Source organism: Ascaphus truei, chromosome 5 (genome assembly GCF_040206685.1).
Source record: "Ascaphus truei isolate aAscTru1 chromosome 5, aAscTru1.hap1, whole genome shotgun sequence".
In the NCBI taxonomy this organism is placed as follows: domain Eukaryota; kingdom Metazoa; phylum Chordata; class Amphibia; order Anura; family Ascaphidae; genus Ascaphus; species Ascaphus truei.
In genome coordinates, this window is record NC_134487.1 from 225,243,761 (window position 1) to 225,266,751 (window position 22,991).

Genomic DNA, 22,991 nt, shown 5'->3' on the forward strand with positions numbered 1-22,991 from the left:
CAAACGGAGCAGGGGGGCAAATGGAGCAAGGGGGCACAAACGGAGCAGGGGGAGGGCAAACTGAGCAGGGGGGCATGGAGGCATGGGAGTTAAGGGGGAGACAAGGGAGGCATGGAGCAATACTTACCTTACTTGCTCCATGCAGGATCCATGCAGGAAAAGGCGGACTTACTTTGCAAGCTCAGATAGAGCTTGGTGCGGGCCATGCCTGCATGGGCCAGTGAATCAGGAGGGGGGACTGCCAGCACGGACCAACCAATCAGGAGGGGGGATTTTTTTTTGTGTGTGAGACAAAGCCACAGCGCAAACTCCTTTCACCCCGTGGTGACCGGGCGACGGGATTTGTCGAGGGGCACGGCCGCCCCCTGACTCACGGGCCCGGGACGCCAACCCCGGCAGATGCCCACTGTTTTGCGGCCCTGACTTTAAGTATAGGATCAAGTATCTGTCGTCTAACTTTAGCATAGGTGGAACATGATGGACTTATGTCTTTTTTAAACTCATTTACTATGTAACTATGTAACCTTATGAAGTAGCTGCTAAAGCATGCTTGCTGGACCATATTAGCCGCATTGTATTTATTGAAAGAAAACTGAATTCTAAGAAAGTCTACATTAGGTAGTTGTGCTATGTTTGTGGAAAACAAAAATCTAACTTTTTAGTGGCTTTGACATTAGAAGCTTAACTGCTGGGCATCTTATATAAAGAGAAATAACACAAACACTTTTTTTGGTTGCAGAAAATGGTTCTTCAAACAATGCAACAGTATATAGCGGCGGTGACAGCAACAACAGCAGTAGGAATGCCTCTCTCTTCATGGTAAACTTGCTTATTTTTAATTTTCCACTGACAATTGTAAAACCAAATGACTTAATATAGATCACCTGTTATTGTAATCCGTTATTGCAAATATCATGGGTAACCAATGTGCTATATTAAAGAGCTTACTGTCTTCCTACATCATATAAACATTATTTAAGGTAGTAAGATATCAGAGCATATTGTGCTCTAGGAAACCGGTGCTCAAGAGTCACTCACAGATAAGAAACTAAGGCAGATGTTCCGCTGTATAGTGACAGAACACCCATCAATGGGTAATAGTACTCACGACTTTGCAAGTGGGCTGCTGGAGAGGGGGGCGTCTGGTATAGCAAATAATTGTTGTACGCCTTACATCAGGAAGTAATCCTCTACTGTCAAATCTCTCATGGCACTGTTGATGTCGAGTGTGGTGTCCACGCCTCCCGCGTTGCTAAACTCAGCTCTGCAGCGGCTCTCACAGCTCCGCGTCACAGCCAGAAGTATTCAGCGTCGGAACCCTCAGACCTCTCTGCCCAAGCTGCGTGATGTCATCTCTCTCAATGGATGAAGTAAAAGTATGGTGGCTTGTAGTTGAGAAATAAACACAGCATAGTGGATCCTCTGCTTGGCGTGCTCCCTGGTATCTGCATGCAGTATACAAACAACTCCCAAGCAGGGGACAAACCGGTGCACAGCGAAGGGATGAATAATCAGAGGGATTTATTTAGATAAAAAACATGGACAAAGAAAGCACTGATACAGTCACTCTAACATATTTCACACGCAGGGTGCTTTATCAAAGAGTGAACATGAGTCTCTGAGTGATGTTCTTATAGCCATCTTCCTCTCCCACAAGTTTACCTTAAATAATGTATACGAACAACTCCCCAGCAGGGGACAAACCGGTGCACAGCGAAGGGATGAATAATCAGAGGGATTTATTTAGATAAAAAACATGGACAAAGAAAGCACTGATACAGTCACTCTAACATATTTCACACGCAGGGTGCTTTATCAAAGAGTGAACATGAGTCTCTGAGTGATGTTCTTATAGCCATCTTCCTCTCCCACAAGTTTACCTTAAATAATGTATACGAACAACTCCCCAGCAGGGGACAAACCGGTGCACAGCGAAGGGATGAATGAATAATCAGAGGGATTTATTTACAGTAGCGGCAGCTTTTATTTGAACACTTCCCGCACGGCAGGATGCATGCGGGAAGCGTGGAGACGCGGCGCGTTGCGGCGCACTGTGACGTCACAGTCACGTGCGCGCCCGGCTTCCCCGGGTTTCCTCGACACCCCTGGAGTTTAAAGTAAGGTAAGCGGGGGTGCGGGGAAGCAGAGGGGCAGAGCAGGAGCCGGGTTCGGGGTCGGGAAGGGGGGGTTAAATGCACGCAAAGTGGAGGGGGGGTGCGTGGAGGAAACGCGGCGGCGCGCGGTCTTGACTGGCAGCAGCCGGAGTAGATCCCGACATGCCGTCGGCATTACTTCAAATAAAAGCTGCCGCTACTGTAGATAAAAAACATGGACAAAGAAAGCACTGATACAGTCACTCTAACATGTTTCACACGCAGGGTGCTTTATCAAAGAGTGAACATGAGTCTCTGAGTGATGTTCTTATAGCCATCTTCCCACACCCATTTGAAATACCTCCAAATCACAAAGTGATTGTGATATCCAACAGCTGTAAGAGGGGATGTGCCACAAGAAATTCACTCAGTGAATACACAGGACAAACAATCACAAACAGCAAATAATGGGTTAATCATAACCACAACAACATACAATGAGTTAAAATCAGAAAAAACAGTCTAAACAAATAGACAGCCATGCTTAATATAAATATATATTTATTTATATTGTATAATTATATATTAAGAAAATACTAAATCTTGTATATGATTGCATTAAGGTCCCAAGTGTAGAACCTGATCAGTACTTAAAACTAATCTTGTGAACCTAATATCACATGTGCACATAACATAGAAACAACAATTAATGGACCTGCAGTATATTAAATCAATATGAATTTGAAAATGACCTAATATTTTATAATCATTGTCACCTGAGATCAAAAGTTTGGAGTTAATATATATATAAACTTCATAATTCATTTACTGTAAATACAATGCTTGATTTTAGTTGAAATGTACAATGGAATTGATTAATCCCATCTGTACCACTCCTATATATGTACCATATCTAAACTATGATGAATGTATCAATGCATCAAAGTTAACAAGTATAAAAGAATAGCAAAATTGAACCCTTATAAAATCTAAGTGAAATAACCACATCTGATAAGTAAACAGGTATAGTATAATGTTAAAGTTTAAACTCTTATGGAATCAAGTTTGCTTGAACCCATCTGGTAAGTATACAAATATAAAACATACAGAACACCTACAACCTCAAATTGAACCCCCAAAATACCCACAACATATATATAAGCATATAAGTTTCACAGAGGAGTGCTACTTTGTTTTATAATTCTTGTGCAGCTAGTCTTGGCTGTTTTGGAGGGTGGCAACCTCCTATCCAATTGAAGCTCACTCCCTCCCACATTTAAATGGTTAAAAGCTCACTCCATGGCATCTCCAACTATCAGGGGAACTTGCCTGCATGCAGTGTGATTGTGACAAATCTATTACAGAGTGCTTTTCCTGGTAATGTACAGGTTAATAAAAGCTTCAATCAGACTTAGAACTTTTGCAACTTATATTGACAGATTTATTATAAATCATTCTTCCTGGCAATGCACAGGTTATTAAGAATTTATATTAGTGTAGGGACCCTTGAAACGTGGTCTGCCGTGAAGTTTGGCTCAAGGGCTTACAACAATTTGGCCAAAATGTTAAACTAAAAGACCATTTTATTTATTAGTTATTTATACATGTATATTTAGGCACTGTACCGTATATAAGTTTTTCTGGATGTGCACTGAGCTTTGTCTGTGTTTTATGTTATGTCTCTGGTTTTAAGTATACAAATATAACATAATGTCAAAGTTGAACCTTTGTGGAATCTTAATGTAATTCAGACATCAAATTTATGAAACTGTTCGGGACACTTAACGGTGGCCTAAACAGAGATCGAAATTTTATGAGTCATTACTGACACAAGTGAACTCTCTTCCCATGAGCGCTAAAGGCCATGTCTGTACATACTGTGCTATATGTATGCACACACAGCTGTCTCTTACACATACTAATACCCCTTGTTTTTCCATCCCTATACACCAATAGGGACCACATAGTATCCACACACACTTTTAGTTATGCTACTATCTCTCACATTTCCACACCCACCCCTTTTGTATAGCACTGTATATACTGTGGGCTCTCCATTCATTTATATTCACACAGATACACACACACACTCTTACATCACTAACTTTCAGGAACCATTTAACACCTCTAGCCATAAATCTCATCCACACCGGGGGAAGGACAAGCACAGATAACATTCCAAGATACACTGGCGACACACTTTATTCGAGCTCGGCTAGTCCCACGAATTCGGGTATACCCGGGTGTATTGAGGTTTGTGACTGTTTTCTGCCCGAGTGCATTGAGGTATTTTCCAGGCAGGGATTGAAGCATTTTATTCCCGCTGGCTGCAATACTGCACAGTATATATATATATACTACATTACAATTCATGAATTTATGCCATCTGGTAGACACGCGAAGTATTGCAGCCTATTAAATCCTAATCATTATCATTTAACAGATCAGCCGCCCATCAGCCAGGCATGAACCCAGGCTGGGAAGGCAAACGCAACGGGGCTTGTCAGAGGTGAGGAGCGGCGCATTCCAGGTATCTGCCAGGTACATACTGGGTATTTGCTCGAATAAAGTGTGTCGGTGCAGTACACTGTTTTTAAGTATACCCTTTGCTTGCTTCATTCATTGTAACATCGCCGGAAGAAGAGATCAGTGTATCTCGAAAGCTCGCACAAATAAAAGCATTTCGTTAGCCACAGAACGGTATCATCTATTTATTTTTTGATTATTGAAGCTCGGCTAACACGGTACTGATACCTCTACATATATATATAGATAGATAGATAGATATACACAAGATACAAATAAATGGTTAAGGATTACACAAACATGCATAAATAAAAACATGAAATCTCAATTTCCAAACCAGCACATTGCATTCGAAAATTACACCAGCAGCACATTGCAAAATAAATTATCTCTCATCTCCCAGAAAAACAGCACCTACACAAATACATATATACCAAATTTCAATCAAACAATTGCATTTTAGAGTGTACATGATGCAAATAATCTGTGCATCATGTAACACTATGGCAAATCAATGTTAAAAATTAAATAAACAATTACCAACAACATACAAAAACTAAGCAAGTAAACATAAACATATTTAGCATCAATCAATTAATCTAATCAAAAATCAATTACAATCTAATCCAAATCAATAACACAAATCACTATTCAATTCCAAAAACCAAACCATTGGTTAAAAATTTCTACTTCAAAGTAACCCCCATCATACAAAATCTAACTGCCAAAAATAAGCCAATATTAAATACAAGCCCCTGAAATAAACTATTGCAAAGACCCTCAAAAATTACATTTAACTAAATAACAATTACATTACACACCAATTTCTAACCAAAGCTGCAAAATACATTTTAAAAACATCAAAAGAACAAAAATAAACATTTGCAAAACAATCATTTATTATCCCTGTATGTCATAGTTACATAGTTACATATAGTTACATAGTAGATGAGGTTGAAAAAAGACATACGTCCATCAAGTTCAACCTATGCTAAATTTAGACAACAGATACTTTATTCTATATCTATACTTACTTATTGATCCAGAGGAAGGCAAACAAAAAACCCCATTAAGGGGAAAAATTAATTCCTTCCTGACTCCAAGAATTGGCAATCGGATTAATCCCTGGATCAACATCCTTCCCATGTATACTTATTTGGTATATCCCTGTATACCTTTCCCATCTAAAAAGATGTCCAACCTTTTTTTGAACAAATCTATTGAATCTGCCATCACAGTCTCCATGGGTAATGAATTCCACATTTTAACTGCCCTTACTGTAAAGAACCCTTTCCTTTGTTACTGGTGAAATTTTCTTTCCTCCAACCTAAAGGGATGGCCCCGAGTCCTTTGTACTGCCCGTGGGATGAATAGTTCTTTTGAAAGCTCCTTGTATTGTCCCTGAATATATTTGTATATAGTTATCATATCCCCTCTTAGACGCCTCTTTTCTAATGTAAATAAATCTAATTTAGCTAGCCCCTCCTCATAAGTTAGAATGTCCATCCCCTTTATTAATTTGGTGGCTCTTCTCTGCACTCTCTTTAGTTCCATAATGTCTTTTCTTAGGATTGGTGCCCAAAATTGTACTCCATATTCAAGGTGTGGTCTTACTAATGCTTTGTAAAGGGGCATAATTATGTTTACTTCCCTTCCATCCATTGCCCATTTGATGCAAGATAAGATCTTGTTTGCCTTTGCAGCTACTGCATGACATTGGGCACTATTGCTAAGCCTGCTGTCTACAAGCACTCCTAAATTCTTCTCCATCAAGGATTCCCCCAATATATCTCCATTTAATTTGTAAGTCGCCTTTTTATTCTTGCATCCCAAATGCATAACCTTACATTTTACTGTATTAAACCTCATCTGCCATTTACCTGCCCACGTTTCCAATCTCTCCAAGTCCTTCTGGAGAGAAATGACATCTTGCTCTGATTGTATTCTATTCTGATATTAATGCGGTTCAGCTCCGGAGACCCCCGTCTTCAATCCGATGTAGTAACATTACATTTTTCTCCAATAGATGCAATTCGCAGATCCCATGGTGGCGAGATCAGAATCTGCGAGCTGTGGTGTGACTCTCGGAGCGACCTGAATAACTTGATTTTTGAAAATATGCGAGTTTGAGAAATGTTGAAGCTACTGCTCGGTTTCTCTGAGCAGGACCGCTACCGATCAAGAAAAAGCAGTTTTGAAGCGAGGTTGGCATGTTATCGGACCTCTCTGAATAGCTACGCATGCAAACCTGCTCCATAAGTGCTCAAAACTATTGATAAGTCACTTATCAGAGCTTCTTGAATAGGCCCGAGTGACACAATAAAGGAATGCACCGATCAAATCTATACTTTATACTGAACTAGTCAAATACTGTATATACTAGTGTTACTTTAAGTGTAGTACTTAATCTTACCAGTATGAAAATAGTGCAGTAAATAAATTGATGCAATCTTTGTTTTTTTGTTGTTGCCTTTCCCCCCATTGTCAGGATATTCAAGAGTCTTTAAAGTGGACACAGATGACACAAAGAGAGTGCCTAGATTTTGGAGGACATCTACTGGGAGATGGCTGCAATTATATACCTGACATCTGTCTCATGTCAATAATCCTTTTTTTGGGAACATTTTTCTGCACAATGTCACTAAAGCATTTCCAAGCAAGCAGATACTTATCCACTTCGGTATGTTTTATATAAATAATATTTTGTTTTCAGAGCATGTTTGTAACTTTCTTCAGCTTAATGTTTTACTTATTAATTGAAAACCAGACACAATAAAGTTAAGACATTCCCTGGACATTGCGAGGGCCTGCACGCTGGTAGCCATTCTGACATCCAGTGAATATCATAACTATTTTGCTCCTTTCCTAGGGGAGATTTCTTTATGGTGAAAGCAATCTGAATGGAAGAGGATGACACTTCCATGCACGACACTGTGGTGATGTCAGGACCACATGATCGCTACTTATTTTACGGCCCTTTCTGCACTGGTAGGGTTAAGAAATATGAGAGATTTTTTAGCCAAACACAGTATAGACAAAGCACTCAATGGTGTATCCATATCCCAAAAGTCCAAATATCAGTATTCCAGGTGAAAATATACGTGTATTAGTTGCTGGCTGTATACTTATTTAACCCATCATTTCTTTTATTAGCTCCTTAGTGTAGCAGGAAGAAAGGTGGACAAGGAGAAAGCTAAAAGTGACTGTTTTTTTCCCATTTGTATTGCTAAATTGTATGATGCCTCAGAAAATGGACATGCTTCAGTGAAAATGTGTGAAATACGTGAATGTACCTAAGTGTTTTTTGTCTTCAGTTACTTAAATGTGTATTCCATTCATTCATAAACTATTATCCTAGTGAGCACACATCTGCTAATTCCTTCAGCATAAAAGGTTGTATGTGGGAGTGGTTGAGAAAACATGCATACAATAACAATTCAATTAAATTAGCAGGAAAATGTTGACTTATTTGACACTAAATGCTTCAAATTATTTCAGCAAAATTAACAATTCTATAGAACAATGCCAGACTAGATTGTAGAATGTATATTTAATATTTCATGGAATAGTAACTGGCACTGTATTTACTATACTGTAGGTATTCCTTTCTGGAACTAAAGTGAAGTAAATATGTAATGGGTTTGTTCTTAAAAAAAGATGCAAGAAGTATCATTATTTATTCATTGGTATTCTGGGCCATGTTCTCCTATTGGCAATGTGAAACTTTCTACCTTTCTCACTGCCTCAAAGTGGCAGGAAGGTGGCAACTGGAAGCTGTATAGTGGCGCTTGTAATGGTAGGTTTAACCATACTATGAAAGCTTGAACAATATACCCAGCTAAAGTGGGAAAGGTACTTGCTAACATGAAAATGAGGCCAACATGGCAAGTAAGGCCGCAACCTCAAATTTGGAACACACCAAAAAGCAATGAAGATCATTGGGGATTCTTTAATTCAGCAGTCAATCAACAAGTGCTGAAGATGAGGATTTTGTATATATACACATATATAAACACAGTATATTTGCTGCCCTCAAATCGGTATGTCACTGCCTCAAAGTGGTGAAAAAGGGGCAACGGGTGTTCAAGATTGTGACACATGTGCTGGAAGTTTCACCCATACTATAAAAATGTTAACAATTTACCGAGCTGAAGTGGGAAAGGTAATTGCCAACATACAAATGAGGCCGGCATGTCAAGTAAAAGCTCAACACCCAAATATGGAAGACACAAAAAGCTTTAGAGTGTTCCGGAAGAAGTCATCAAGTCAGAGGGTGCCAAGTATCACTGAGGCTACCCATTCAACGTAATGGAAAAGGAGACTAGGGCGCTTCAAAGCTCACTCAGAAATCTAATAGAATATGTCTGAGATGTACATATGATAGGGCGCACAATAGAAAACAATAAAACAAATAAATGGATGAAAAAATGAATACTGGCCCGTCGAGAGGTATGCAGCTCTACCCGAGAGGGCTCGACCCAACGATCCTCATTGAATATTTGAAGGAAGAGTAGGGGAGCGCAAAACAGAGCAGAGAAAGAAAGAAAACAATAATAAATAAAACACAATGGATGACAGTTGGTACACAGACCAATTGACTGGGTAACACAGGAAGCTCTCCACCCAAGTGAGGGAGATAGCTGAGAGTAGTGGGGGATATACCAAATAGAAATATAATAAGGACTCACACGGCCATGTGTGAATCTATGCTGCACATGGTGTCTTTATCACAGGTGAGCTGGCATCACGTTTGTCTGGTGTGGTGCTGGGAGTGGACTCCTCCGAAATGCACCTGATGGTAATAGAATGAGAAGTGCCCAGGTTGATAGTTAAAAAACATCTTTAATAAAATAACAGTAACAACAGCAAAGCACTCACATATCAGAAAACAGCAGTGCTCCTAGGCTGGTCCGGGCTGCGTCTCACTAGGCAACTCCTCTGGAGACCGCGTCTGGTCCGCAGAACAGGAGAGTAGTGATGACGTCACTCCACGGTGGTCAGCAGGAGCCAAACTTGTGAACGTTGCCCGAACAACGCGTTTCGTATCAGAGGAAACTTCGTCAGGTTCGGCAACGTTCACTACTGGCAGGGCATCTTAAAGAGTCCTTAGGTGGTTGTAGTAATTGATACTCCCATTAAAGTGATATGCAACACCTGGGCTAGTCATACAACTGGAGCCCCAAAAGGGTTTAGGGCAATGGCAGTGCTCATACCATGTAACACTGCAGTATACAATCAATAAAATCAATAAAATACCTCACGGGTATAGTATATACAGTAGGGCCCCGCTCATACGGCGGGTTCCGTTCCAGGCCGCCACCGTAAAGCGGAAATCGCCGTAAAGTGGGGCCCTACTGTACTGTACTGTACCTTTGAAAACAGACGTGATGCCAGCACACCTGTGATAAAGACACCATGTGCGGCATAGATTCACACATGGCCGTGTGAGTCCTTATTATATTTCTATTTGGTATATCCCCCACTACTCTCAGCTATCTCCCTCACTTGGGTGGAGAGCTTCCTGTGTTACCCAGTCAATTGGTCTGTGTACCAACTGTCATCCATTGTGTTTTATTTATTATTGTTTTCTTTCTTTCTCTGCTCTGTTTTATGCTCCCCTACTCTTCCTTCAAATACCCATTCAACGTAAACTGTAATTAATAAGGAAATTTTAATCTCAAGATCATTATAGGAGATTTCAATGGAAAGATTGGTGCCCAAATGAAAGAAGAAAAATCAGTTGGTAAATTTGGTTAGCACAACAGAAATAAATGTGGAGATTAGTTGCATTTGCAGAGTGTGAGTATTTCTACATCATGAATTCATTTTTCAAAAAGATTCCAAATAAAAAATGGACATGGAGTGGACCAAATGGAATAAAGAATTAAATTGGCTATATCTTAACTAGCAAAAAGCAATTGATTGAACACTGCAGAGTCCTTAAACGTTTTGACACAAGGAGTAATCACTGATCGGTTCACTGCCAATTACAACTGAATGTGGAGATGGATAGAACAATGATTAAAAAGCAGACAAAAACAATAAACAGAGTGGAAAGTGTACGTATCATAGGAATCGGATAAATAAATACTTCACCCAAACCCCTGTATCAAAGTAGAAGAAGAGGCAGCACATTGTAAGTTATAAAAGCATGTGTATTGCAAAGTGTATGGCAATGTTTTACTAGCCATAAAGGTAAGTGAATGAAAATGTCAGTATATGTTTCTGATGTCTCTTTGATTGTTTTAAAAATCATGGTAACAGACTTTTAAATAAAGGGATCTTTATGGTATTACAAAAAGGTACTGTATGCTTGTATGTCTCTGTGTCTATAGCATCTGCATTTTGTGCTGCTATGTTTAGTTGGGCAATTGCAAATGTTTCCATTATTTTCTAGATAAGGAAGCTGATTGGTGATTTTTCAGTGATACTGACAATCTTAATCTTCTGTGGAATTGATGCCATTTGTGGATTGGAAACTCCGAAACTTATAGTTCCAAATGAATTTAAGGTGAGAGCATTATCAAGGAGAATTGTGGGAATTTTGACAGAAACGTTTCTTGATATCAGGGCTAGAGTGGAGCAGGAATGCACCGGAATGATTTTCTGGAACTTATTTTAGCACCCGGAACACCGTTCTGACAGTTCTGCAGCCAATCTGCTCCTTTTGGGGAATGTGGGTGCGAAATTAAAGCGCTTGTCAGTGACCTATGCAGTTTGAACCTGCAAGTTGGGCTCCAAAGGATGTCGGGCCCATCTTCCGGTATCTGCCACCTGGGTGGGCCTTCCTCCATCATGGGCTGGGCACTGACAAGCTCAGCAAGTCTGCTCCTATGTTCCCCGGGTAGGGCCAGGGTAAGGGGGGAGTTGGGGGGTGTAAGAGGGATAGCAAAAGGCGGATGAGAGAGGAAAAGAGGGGAGATAGTAAAATAGGGGAGGGGGAAATATGTGAGAGAAAGTAAGGAGGAGAGTGAGAGATATATTGGGGGGGAGGAGAGTGAGAGAGAGAGAAGTTATGTAGTGCATTATCTTTCTTCTTCATGGTGTGTCTGTGCAGGTTCATTATAGATGATAGTTTTTGACTGGTTTCACTAATGGAGAATCCTTTGTCACATTTGTATTGAATCAAATAAATCACATTCTTGCATTTGCAGCAGTATGATCCTTTATTATTTAATGTTCTAGTTATGTGACTGGCTGTGGCATATTGCCTATATGTATGCAAAGTTTGGGGCATGGATGTTGCATAGTCTTGTACCATTCTCAGTGCAAACTAATTTCTTATGTTTTTGTTTCTGGAATGCAACATATCATTTTTTGCATTTCCTCTAGAGCAGGGTGGTATGTGGCGACTAGTTGTGTGTGTGGTTGTTTTTTTTGTTTTTTTGTATTGTAACAGGTGTTTGTCTGGTACTTTATGTGCAGCTATTATTGTGGTGATGATTGTCAAAGGAGGGGGGCATTTATTTTGATATGCAGTTATATCTTATAGCCTGGCTGTGTATGAGGACTTGTTTTCTATTTGCCACAGATTATTAGTCACATACATTTTTGCTACCGTCGATGTGACCAAGTTATTTTTTGCTAAGAAATTGAAAAATGTTTACCCCATTATAACATGTGGATTGTGTAACCTCATATTGTAACTTCCTACTGTAAATCACAAGCTGACATATTGGGTGCTTAAGCAGTTAAAACCCAATCCAAAGTACCTTGGTACATTGTCACATTTTCAGAATGTTTCTTTGTATCAATTTAATAACAAAAATTAAGTTGTAAAGCCCCCATATTGACAAGACATGTTATCCAGATACATTTGAAACATTATCTACCAACATTTTGCACCATACAAGAAGCCTTGTACCTGATCATACATTTTGCTTCCTCAAAGACCCTTACTGAACTTGGGTCTGACTTTATTTCCAGGGTTATAGGCTATTCTCCCACTGTGTAGGGCTTTTATATTCCTTTTGACTTTTTAGTCACTCTCCTGATATGTGGTTCTCTGTTGTTTACTTGATTCACATGTATTTATACTGTATTATTACCAGTTAGGGGACGTTACTCGCTGTGTATCTTTTGTGTTTTTTTTAGACTTTTAATATGTGTCTTTGTTCATTGTTCATCCAATTAATACATTGTTATTTTGATATTTTTCCACATTTCTGTGAGTGCCACCATTCGCTGGAGTTTCTGTGGGTACTCCTTATGTTGGGAATCCCCCTCTGTCTTTTGTTGTATACACTTTTATATTCCTCTACTATGTTGACAATAACTTAGATTCAGGGTACATTATAGTGCAGGGTATGAGCTGAATCCTAATTTAATCTGTGACATAACTCCTATAACTCTTTGCAGCATAACAACCAGTCTCTTAGGGACTCCCAAGGCACTACTTGCCTTTGATCACAATACTTCACAAAGCAGTTCCTTCTACATAGTTGTTGTTGTCAGATAAATATGTAGGTATTATAAAACCTCATGAAATAGCTCCACACCACGAGAGACTGAAATTACTCAAATAATCTTATAGACTTCCATGTATTGCATGATACCTTGTAACAAGTCAATCACATTTGGGCCAAAACCTGTCAATGGAGTATTACTAAATAGATACAGAGATAACACTGGAGAACTCATGGAGAAGATATCTCTCAGTGCAGGAAAGAAGAGTTCTAATAATATGTATTAATGAAAGAAATCAGTTTGTTTATTTTGCTTTTTCTTACCTACCAAATCTGAGCACAAATGGAACTAAGAAGGAAAAGTGGCAACCAGTATATTTCCACTAATGGCCCTCAAAAAGCTAGCACAACAACCTCGTAAACACAAGTTGGATATTATGGGGCATATTCTAGTAGCGGAATGACCCAAAGGTTTTGCTAATGCATGAGAGAGAGAAAGAGAGAAAGAGAGAAAGATATATATATATATATATATCCCAAAAACGGTCACTGGCACTCCTAGGTGTGTAGGTATAAGAGCGGTGCTTAGCCCATAAAGATGAATAATGCATGTAATCACCAGCAAGGTGATTAAAGAAGACAGCACTCAGCAGGTAAAGTCCAAATAAACTGTATTCAGAGTGTTTCACACAAATTCCAACGTTTCGATCTTCTTCAAGGGATCTTTCTCAAGGGGGTGTGCAAAAGAAAGATCCGTTGAAGAGGATCGAAACGTTGGAATTTGTGTGAACCACTCTGAATACAGTTTATTTGGACTTTACCTGGTGAGTGCTGTCTTCTTTAATCACCTTGCTGGTGATTACATGCATTATTCATCTTTATGGGCCAAGCACCGCTCTTATACCTATATTCCTAGGAGTGCCAGTGACCTCTTTTGGAGATATATATATATAGTGTTCGACAAACCCGGTCGCCCACACACACCTGGAGAGTGGAAATTGGCTCGTGGCCAGTTAGATTTCCCCTGCTCTGCAAAAAATCTTTTCTCAGGGGGGGGTGCAAAGGACAAATGACAGTGAAAACCCTTTTAAACCCTAAACCAAGTGCCAGACAGACCCATCAATCATTCAATTACATAAACAAATGCGGGAAAACCACAGGCAACGTTTACCCTATACACACTTAAGTACTTACTTGTACGTGATATGGATGAGTTTGCGAACACAGCAGACATCTTTGCCAATATTTCTGACTCATTGGTGTATTCTGACGCTGACATAGCCAGAATCAGGCTCACAGACTCTGCTGAAGCAGTCTTTGGGCCAGAAAAACTCTCAGACATTTACAATGACTTGGTGAAACTCAAAAAGAAGGAGGTAGACTTCTACCTGCATGCGACTACATTATCGCATTACCATAAGGAAAAGCTTCTACCACGAGGGTTTCGCATAAAAAAACCAACCCACCATAGGTCGTAATGATCCCGACTTCTGCAGGAAATGGGTCGATATCCTGAACAAATGCTCGTTTGACTTTACCATCTTGGTCATAGAGCAATCGACTAAAGAGCTCACAAAAATCAGGAAAGACATTAAGGACATCACAGATACACATGGTCAAACCATGGAAGCTGATTCCTCCACTAATTGGTTAGACAAGATACAGAACACCATTGACCAGCCTATTCCAATACAAACGAGACAAACTTAAGCAAGTGGTCTCGGATTACAAGGACCGTAAGGTTTACAAATGGCTTCTAGGCCTGAATGACAGCACCCAAAATTGACAGGGACAGAGGAGAAATTTTTCCAGGTCCAGAAAAGCAGCCTTTAGAGGCACTAACTATAATACCAGTGACACAGACCTTTCAGACTCTCAGGAAAACACTGGCACGTGTTCTTCCTTTTTTAGGACCGGTCGCTGGGGCAAAAAAAACACCCTTACCTTCCACAGACGCCGGGGTCCGACAAGAAGGGGCAGTTGGAGGCAAAAGGCAACCACAAAGGCAAACCAGGACCCAATCGGTCAGGGGAGCAAAGCAGAAGCAGAAATAGTTATTTTCAACCTCACCATGCACACACTTATGCCCGCAGAGGCCTTTCCTTTGTCCCCACAAACTCCCAACAGGCTTTCAATTGGGAGGTGGCCCTTTTTAAACTCAACCGCCAACTGAGATTAAGGGATTTCTTCAGCCGCATGGAGGAGTCCAACAGTCAAACACCACTTAACAGAGACCCCAGTGACATTAAGAGATTCAAACGTAAAAGTACATTTGGCCCATTAGTGGTCAACCATAGTATTTCCACGTTCATGGGACTCATTGAGAGAGACACCAGGAAACAGATCTCAGAATACAAAACCAGTTACCTTAACCTTACGGTAGAGGAGAAGCAAGCCCTGAAATCTCTTAAAGGAAACACGGAGATCATCTTAAAAGCAGCAGATAAAAGGGGTGGAATAGTCATTTTACCATATGCCTATTACAGACAAGAAATTTTATCCCAACTCAACAATGCTACTCACTATAGGAGACTTCCGGGAGATCCCACACAAGCGTACAAGCGGGAAATAGGCTCCATCATCACGCTGGGACTAAGCAACGCCTGGTTCACGGAAGATACGGGCAAATTCCTTACCTCTGACCATCCAGTCATGCTGGTTATATATACCATTCCCAAGATCCTCAAGTCCAAAACACAACCACCTGGGAGACCCATTATCTCAGCCCGAGGGTCTCTGTGCCATCCTTTGTCACAACTGGTTGACTTCTATCTACAACCATTAGTCACCAGATGACATCATACATCAGAGGCACTACACATTTCATCAACAAGTTGACAACAGTAGCCTTGGACACTACAAACATGATCCTGGTAACCCTAGATGTTGCAAGTCTCTATACGAACATCCCTCACCAGGACGGCATGGAAGCCATAAGGACACACTTGGATGATGCTGAGCATCATATGGGACCCCCGACTGAGTTCTTAATGGTTCTCATTGAACTCATCCTGCATAAAAATTATTTTCGTTTTGAGCGGACATATTATCTACAGCTGATGGGCACAGCCATGGGCTCTAATATGGCACCGGCCTATGCCAATATGTTCATGGACATATGCTACATGATGCCCCCCATGCACAATCTATACTGCACTATTCACGCTATATAGATGACGTGTTCATGCTGTGGGAAGGAAGTGAGGTGGACCTTCTGGAATTTGTTGCATACATCAACAGCATCCCCTCAACGATATACTTTACATGCAACCAAGGCAGGACAGAGATTGTTTTCCTTGATACCACTGTTTACAAACACAATGGCAAGCTCTGTACTAGGGTACACATCAAACCAACGGACAAAAACACCCTACTACAAGCCAGTAGTCATCATCCTACACCCCTGAAAAGAGGTTTACCATTTTCACAAATGCTACGGGTAAGGAGGCTGACCAGTAACCCATCAGATGTAGAGGACGCACTCCAAAAAATGGCCACCCGCTTTCACGAGAGGGGCTATGGCAAAGAAGAGATACAATAAGCAATGACCAAGGCCAGGCTTCCTTCTAGAGAACAGCTCCTTACACCAGGGACCCAAGTCACCCAACAGGACCGCATTCATGTAGTTTCTACATACTCTACGGCTTCAGGGCACATTCAGTGCAGCATACTGTACGTCGTCATTGGCATATACTATCCAATGACAAAAAAATTGGCAGGGATTGCAAATCCCCCCGCTCTTCTGTTACAGGAGGGGATTTATTGACCAGTTCAAATCTGGTAGAAAAGTACACCAATAAACTAACCTGGCTAACCAAGGCACCAGGAGTACACAAATGCAAAGGATGTGTAAACTGTTAATTCCTGATTTTGGGTAAATTTGCGCTTTGTGGTGTACATTATCAAATGCCCATGTGGTCTACACTACCAAGGCAAAACATCTAGAATGCTTGAAGAGAGAATAGCGGTCCACAGATCGACCATACGAAAAGCGCTAGCGGAAACCCCATGTGAACTATGGATTTTCATATTATCTATGTCTGTTGGTTGCATATCTCCACGCCCATCCATCCCCCCTCCCTCCATCCCCCAGTCCCATTATGTGCTTTCCCCATGTATTTGCACTTTGCACTACCCTGCTTGGCGGGTGATTTTACACACGTGATTACCCACTGGTCTACTGGTTCTTAGGGCCTCATGCAGTAAGCACCGAAAAGCCGGTTTTCACCATTTTCTTGCCAATATTGCCTCTCCGATTCAGTAAGCACTGATAAGCTCCAAAAATCGGCATTTTTTTAGCTAAAAAAACTTTCTGAAACACGCTCAATTCTAGTAGCCCTGATCAGCTTTTTGCTGCTGATCGGCACTCTAGAATTGAGATTTTTACGGCAATACGGCCCGCCAACTAAAGTAGGCAAGTTGCTGGGGGAGAAGCATCGTCAAGGGCGACACTTAGAAAATATCAGGCCTTTTTCCTGCCTGGGGTTGATGCCGGGGGTCTCCAGAGCTGATACCCATTAATACCAGCACCGGAGCCCCCCGGCATTCATTCGAGGCAGGAAAAATGCATTTAAAGCCCACTTCAATACCTTAGCGGCTAACCACATATATTACACCAACAACCCCTATACCCCCCTAACATACAGTACATATATGCACAGCAATGATACTATAGGCCGGCGGTGGCCCTCGGGTGTTACCCACAGGTGTTCCCGCGGGCCTGCAGTACCAATTCTGTGACCCCCCAAATTAATTTAAAAACACATACATACTTATAAAGAAATACACCCCCCCTAACACATACTGTATAGTAATGGGCACAATTACTATTATCCATAAAAGGATAATAGTGCATTTGCCCATTTAAAATACATAAAGAACAATAAATACAATAAATATATATAGCACTCACCCATGTCCGGCTGCCACGATGAAGACCATTCTCATCTTCATTACCGTCCGTGCCCCCTCCGATGCTGCAAAACATAAACAAGAATAAAAACAGCCAATGTAATGTCCCATAACCCCTTAATCACCATAGCGGTTATTAACTGCTACAGTCATTAAGGGGTTAACCCACCCTCACCCACCACTCGGGAGGCCGAAATACCCTCCCCCACTACCCACCCCGTGAGGCCTAACCACTCTCCCACACTACCCAGCCGGGAGGCCTACCCACATACCCTTGGGGCCAATACCCCCTTCCCCCACCCCCAGTACCCACAATAAAAACAATACACAGCCCCACAATAAACATCATTATATTTATTAAATACATAACCTACCCCCTGTGCCCCCCCATAAATACATGATTTATTATTTTACATACAGGGTTAATACCCCAGGCCCACGGGAGTCCCCGGTGGGCCTGACGGGTGTCCATAGACCACAAAGTAGCCCAGCACCATGTTTTAAACAGGGTCTGGAGGCCTACGGGTGGTCCCCACCAGGCACCGTGGTCCACCAGGTGGTCTCTGCGGGTCACCGTGGGCCACAATGGAGTATCCACGGGTAGGCCCGTGGCTTTCTGTGGGGCTCCGTGTCAGACCCACAGGTGTCTGAGGGGCCTCGAGTGGTTCCCACGGGGGCCTGGGGGCCCTCAGGTGGTCCCTACGGGTCCGCGGTGGGGCCACCGGTACTTCCCCGCAGGTGTCCCCCGTGGACCCGGCAGCCATTTACCCGTGAGAAGTCTGAGGAGACCTCAGGTGGTCTCCATAGGTCCCCCGCAGACCTGAGGAAACAACCCTGTATGTAAAAAAATAAACCTGTCCTTTACATTAAATACATCAATCCCCCCGCCCCCCCCAAACAAATACAGTTCAATAATGTGCAAAATAACTATTATCCAGATATGGATAATAGATTATTTGCCCATTATTAAACACATTAACTAGCATAATAAAATAAATAAAGTTCTACTAGCCTCATCAATATGAAGCCCCCTCGACAGCAAATTCCGTGTCCTCCGTTGCCAACAAAATACATAGCCAATCCATTGCAATTACATTCTGATATCAATTAACCCCCTTAATCTGGTAGTTAGGACACAAGTCCAAATAGCAGTGCTCAGTCTGAATCAGACACAATGGAAATCCATATATCCAAGTATCAAATTCCACATATCATGGTGTAACCAGAAGCACATTAGGTTAAAGGGAGTATTGGACCCAGTGTATAAGAAACAGTGACTCTTCAATAACACACAACTGTCCATATGGTGGAGACAATTAAAGGGTTAAACATACCAGTTTCTTGCAGTACTCCACAGAACAGGGGTCTCTCACTGTTACACTGTTGCTGGTCAACATCTCCCCATAGATAATAGGGGAGAGACAATACTCACAAAATAGCTGCTTCATCAGGTGCGTGCATTACGCTGATGTTGTCTTTGTAGAGAAGAATCCTAGGATTGGAGCGGAGCACAGCGAGATGAGAAGGGACCAGCAAGGTGTGGGTTAAAAATATTATTTATTAAAGAGCATGGTATCAGGAACAAACACTCTGACGCGTTTCGGGCAAAAAGGACGCAACTACTGAATTCAGTGATCCTATTGGAGAAGAACCTGACCAATGATATTGATGTTCAGCTGTTCGCGCCAAATTGACGCAGCATCATGAAATTATGTGGGCGGGGAGCCATCTATAAGACTGTGAGGGGGAGAAGACGCGAATCATCTCTTTGATAAAGGGCGCTTTTTGCCCGAAACGCATCAGAGTGTTTGTTCCCGATACCATACTTTTTAATAAATAATATTTTTAACCCACACCTTGATGGTCCCTTCTCCTCTCGCTGTGCTACGCTCTAACCCCCTTAATCACCTTATCGGATAATAACCACAAAGGTAATTAAGGGGTTAAGCCACTCTGGCCCGATACCCACCCTTCACCTATTCATATGTACAGTGGCTTCATCATGCAACTATATATATATATATATATATACACACACACATATACACATTATTAACCAATATACAAAGAAATGTTTAAGGGTTAACAAAAACATGCACAAATAAAAATACCACTTCTCCATATCAAGACATCACCTTGCATATGAAAATTACAATTTTATATAGCCATAGTAAAACAAAATCCTATTTTCTAATACAATCATTCTCTTCTTCCAATCAATATAATCAAATGCCAATCAAAACATTGAATTAACATTGTATACATGATGCATACAATCGGTGCACCATGTACACTCTGCCAATCAATGTTAACAATATCATATCCCAAACAAAATACAATGAAATCGAAACAAGTATACTATTTAAACCAAGCAAGGCAACCAAAATAAATTACCATTAATTAATCAAATCCCAAAACAATTAAAATACCATCCAAATCAATTACACAATTAACTATTTTACTCGTTCAACAAAACCATTCTCCAAAAAAGTTAACATCTGACAAGATAGAAGTACCAAAAAAAAACACTATAAAAAAGCAAGCCTCACCCTGACCTAAAGTACAGCATACAACACCAAAAATGACATCTATCTAATTAAAAATTACAGTACACACATTTAAGAATAGCAGCATATCAAAATACATTTAAATAGTGCAAAACAAGCATTTCCAACCAAATCATTTCATGTGTGTAATGTAATTTTTAATTAGATAGATGTAATTTTTGGTGTTGAATGCTGTACTTTAGGTCAGGGTGAGGCTTGCTTTTTTAGAGTGGGTTTTTTTTAGTACTTCTATTTTGTCAGATGTTAACTTTTTTGGAGAATGGTTTTGTTGAACGATTAAAATAATTAATTGTGTAATTGATTTGGATGGTGTTTTAATTGGCCAAAAAGCTTAACGCAAGGACCTCCAAGGTAGTATTTTCTGAAATACTACCAGTGCCATGCGCTACCGCAGGGAGACAGTCAGAGATCAGGGAGGTTAATGCATGGCTAAGAAAGTGGTGCAGGAAGGAGGGGTTTGGGTTTTTAGAGCACTGGGACTCCTTTTCTGAGAGGTGCCATCTATATTCTAGGGACGGATTGCACCTCAATGAAGAGGGATCTTCTGTGCTAGGGGGGAGAATGCTAAAAAGATTGGAGGAGATTTTAAACTAGGATGGAGGGGGGAGGGGAATGAAACAGATAATGAACTAAAAGGAATAGATGAGGATACAAGGTGGTATGGAGGTAGAATGGGGGCAAGTGCAAGTTTGACAAGCAGTGAGAAACCCAATAGTAAATACAGATAATACTAGAAAACTTCTAAAGACTAAACAAAGTGGGTGCAGAAAGGAAGGAGCAGATAAGATAACAGTACAGGCTGAAAAAAACCTGAAATGCATGCTTGCTAATGCAAGAAGCCTGACAGATAAAATGGGGGAGCTTGAATTAATAGCTGCAAGGGAGCAGTATGATATCATCGGCATTACTGAAACATGGTGGGATGAAACTCATGACTGGACAGTTAATTTAGAGAGTTATTCACTTTTTTGGAAGGATCGAACAAATAGAAGGGGAGGTGGAGTACAGAATGTTTATATGTTAAACCGGATCTAAAACCTATTATAAGGGATGATGTCTATGAAGGGAATGATGAAAATGTAGAGACTTTGTGGATAGAAATTAGCAGTGGAGGTAAAAGTATAAAGAAAATGTTTGTGGGAATATGCTATAAACCACCAAATATCTGTGAGATTGAGGAAGCTAAAATACTTTTGCAAATGGAGAAGGCATCAAAACTGGGTCATGTTTGCATAATGGGGGATTTTAATTATCCAGACATAGACTGGGGCAATGAGATTAGCGTTACAACAAAAGGGAACAGGTTTTTGGGGATGCTTAAAGACAATTATATGACCCAAATAATTGAGGAACCAACCAGGAGAGGGGCAGTTGTGGATTTGGTCATATCAAACAATGTAGAAGTAATAACAAATATTCAAGTCCTGGAACATTTGGGTAACAGTGATCATAACATGGTCTCATTTGAAATAAATTATCAAAAAACAGATTACTTGGGTTCAACAAAGACCTTCAACTTTGGAAAGGCAGATTTTAATAAACTGAGGTCTAATCTAGTAGTAATACAATGGGATGATGTTTTTGCAGGGAAAAATGTAGAAGATAAATGGGCAGTTTTTAAAACATTGTTAGAAAAGCACACTTATCAGTGTATACCCTTGGGTAATAAGTATAAAAGAAATAAGTCAAAACCAATGTGGCTAAATAAAGAGGTAGGGGAGGAAATGGACAAGAAGAGGATGGCGTTTAGATTCTTTAAGTCAGAAGGGACAGAGACATTGTATCAAAATTATAAGGAATGTAACAAAAATTGCAAAAGGGCAATCAAATTAGCAAAAATGGATAATGAAAAAAGGATTGCAATAGAAAGTAAGGTCAACCCTAAAAAGTTCTTTAAGTACCTTAATAACAAAAAAATGAGAAAAGAAAATATAGGACCCTTTCAGTGTGAGATGGGTAGGCAGATTATTTGAGATAAGGAAAAAGCTGAGGTATTAAACAAATTCTTTGCCTCTGTGTTTACCAGGGAAGAATTAAGTTCAATAGTAGTGCCGCAGGAGGAAGCCACAGCCTCCATATTAATGAACAATTGGTTAACTGAGGAAGAAGTTCATAAGCAACTTGAAAAAATGAAAGTTAATAAGGCACCTGGCCCCGATGGCATACATCCAAGAGTTCTCAAGGAGTTAAGCTCAGTAATAGCAAAACCATTATAATTAATATTGAAGGACTCCATTTCCACAGGCTCAGTACCACAAGATTGGCGTAAAGCAGATGTGGTGCCTATATTTAAAAAGGGAGCTAGATCACAACCGGGAAATTACAGACCTGTAAGCCTGACTTCAATAGTAGGGAAACTACTTGAAGGTTTAATACGGGATAATATTCAGGAATACCTAATGGAAAACAAAATTATTAGTAATAGTCAGCATGGATTTATGAAGGATAGATCTTGCCAAACTAACCTTATTTGTTTCTTTGAGGAGGTA

General features: G+C 40.6%; 1 protein-coding gene across 1 annotated transcript in view; it reads left to right on the plus strand.

The window, feature by feature from the left end:
- Window positions 1-22,991, plus strand: part of SLC4A9 (solute carrier family 4 member 9) — a 461,516-nt gene that overhangs the window by 274,196 nt on the left and 164,329 nt on the right. Inside the window, exons 12-14 of the mRNA XM_075601696.1 lie at window positions 740-819; window positions 7,108-7,299; window positions 11,017-11,130. Of these exons, the coding sequence (XP_075457811.1) occupies window positions 740-819; window positions 7,108-7,299; window positions 11,017-11,130 (386 nt within the window). The remainder of the gene's footprint in view (window positions 1-739; window positions 820-7,107; window positions 7,300-11,016; window positions 11,131-22,991) is intronic.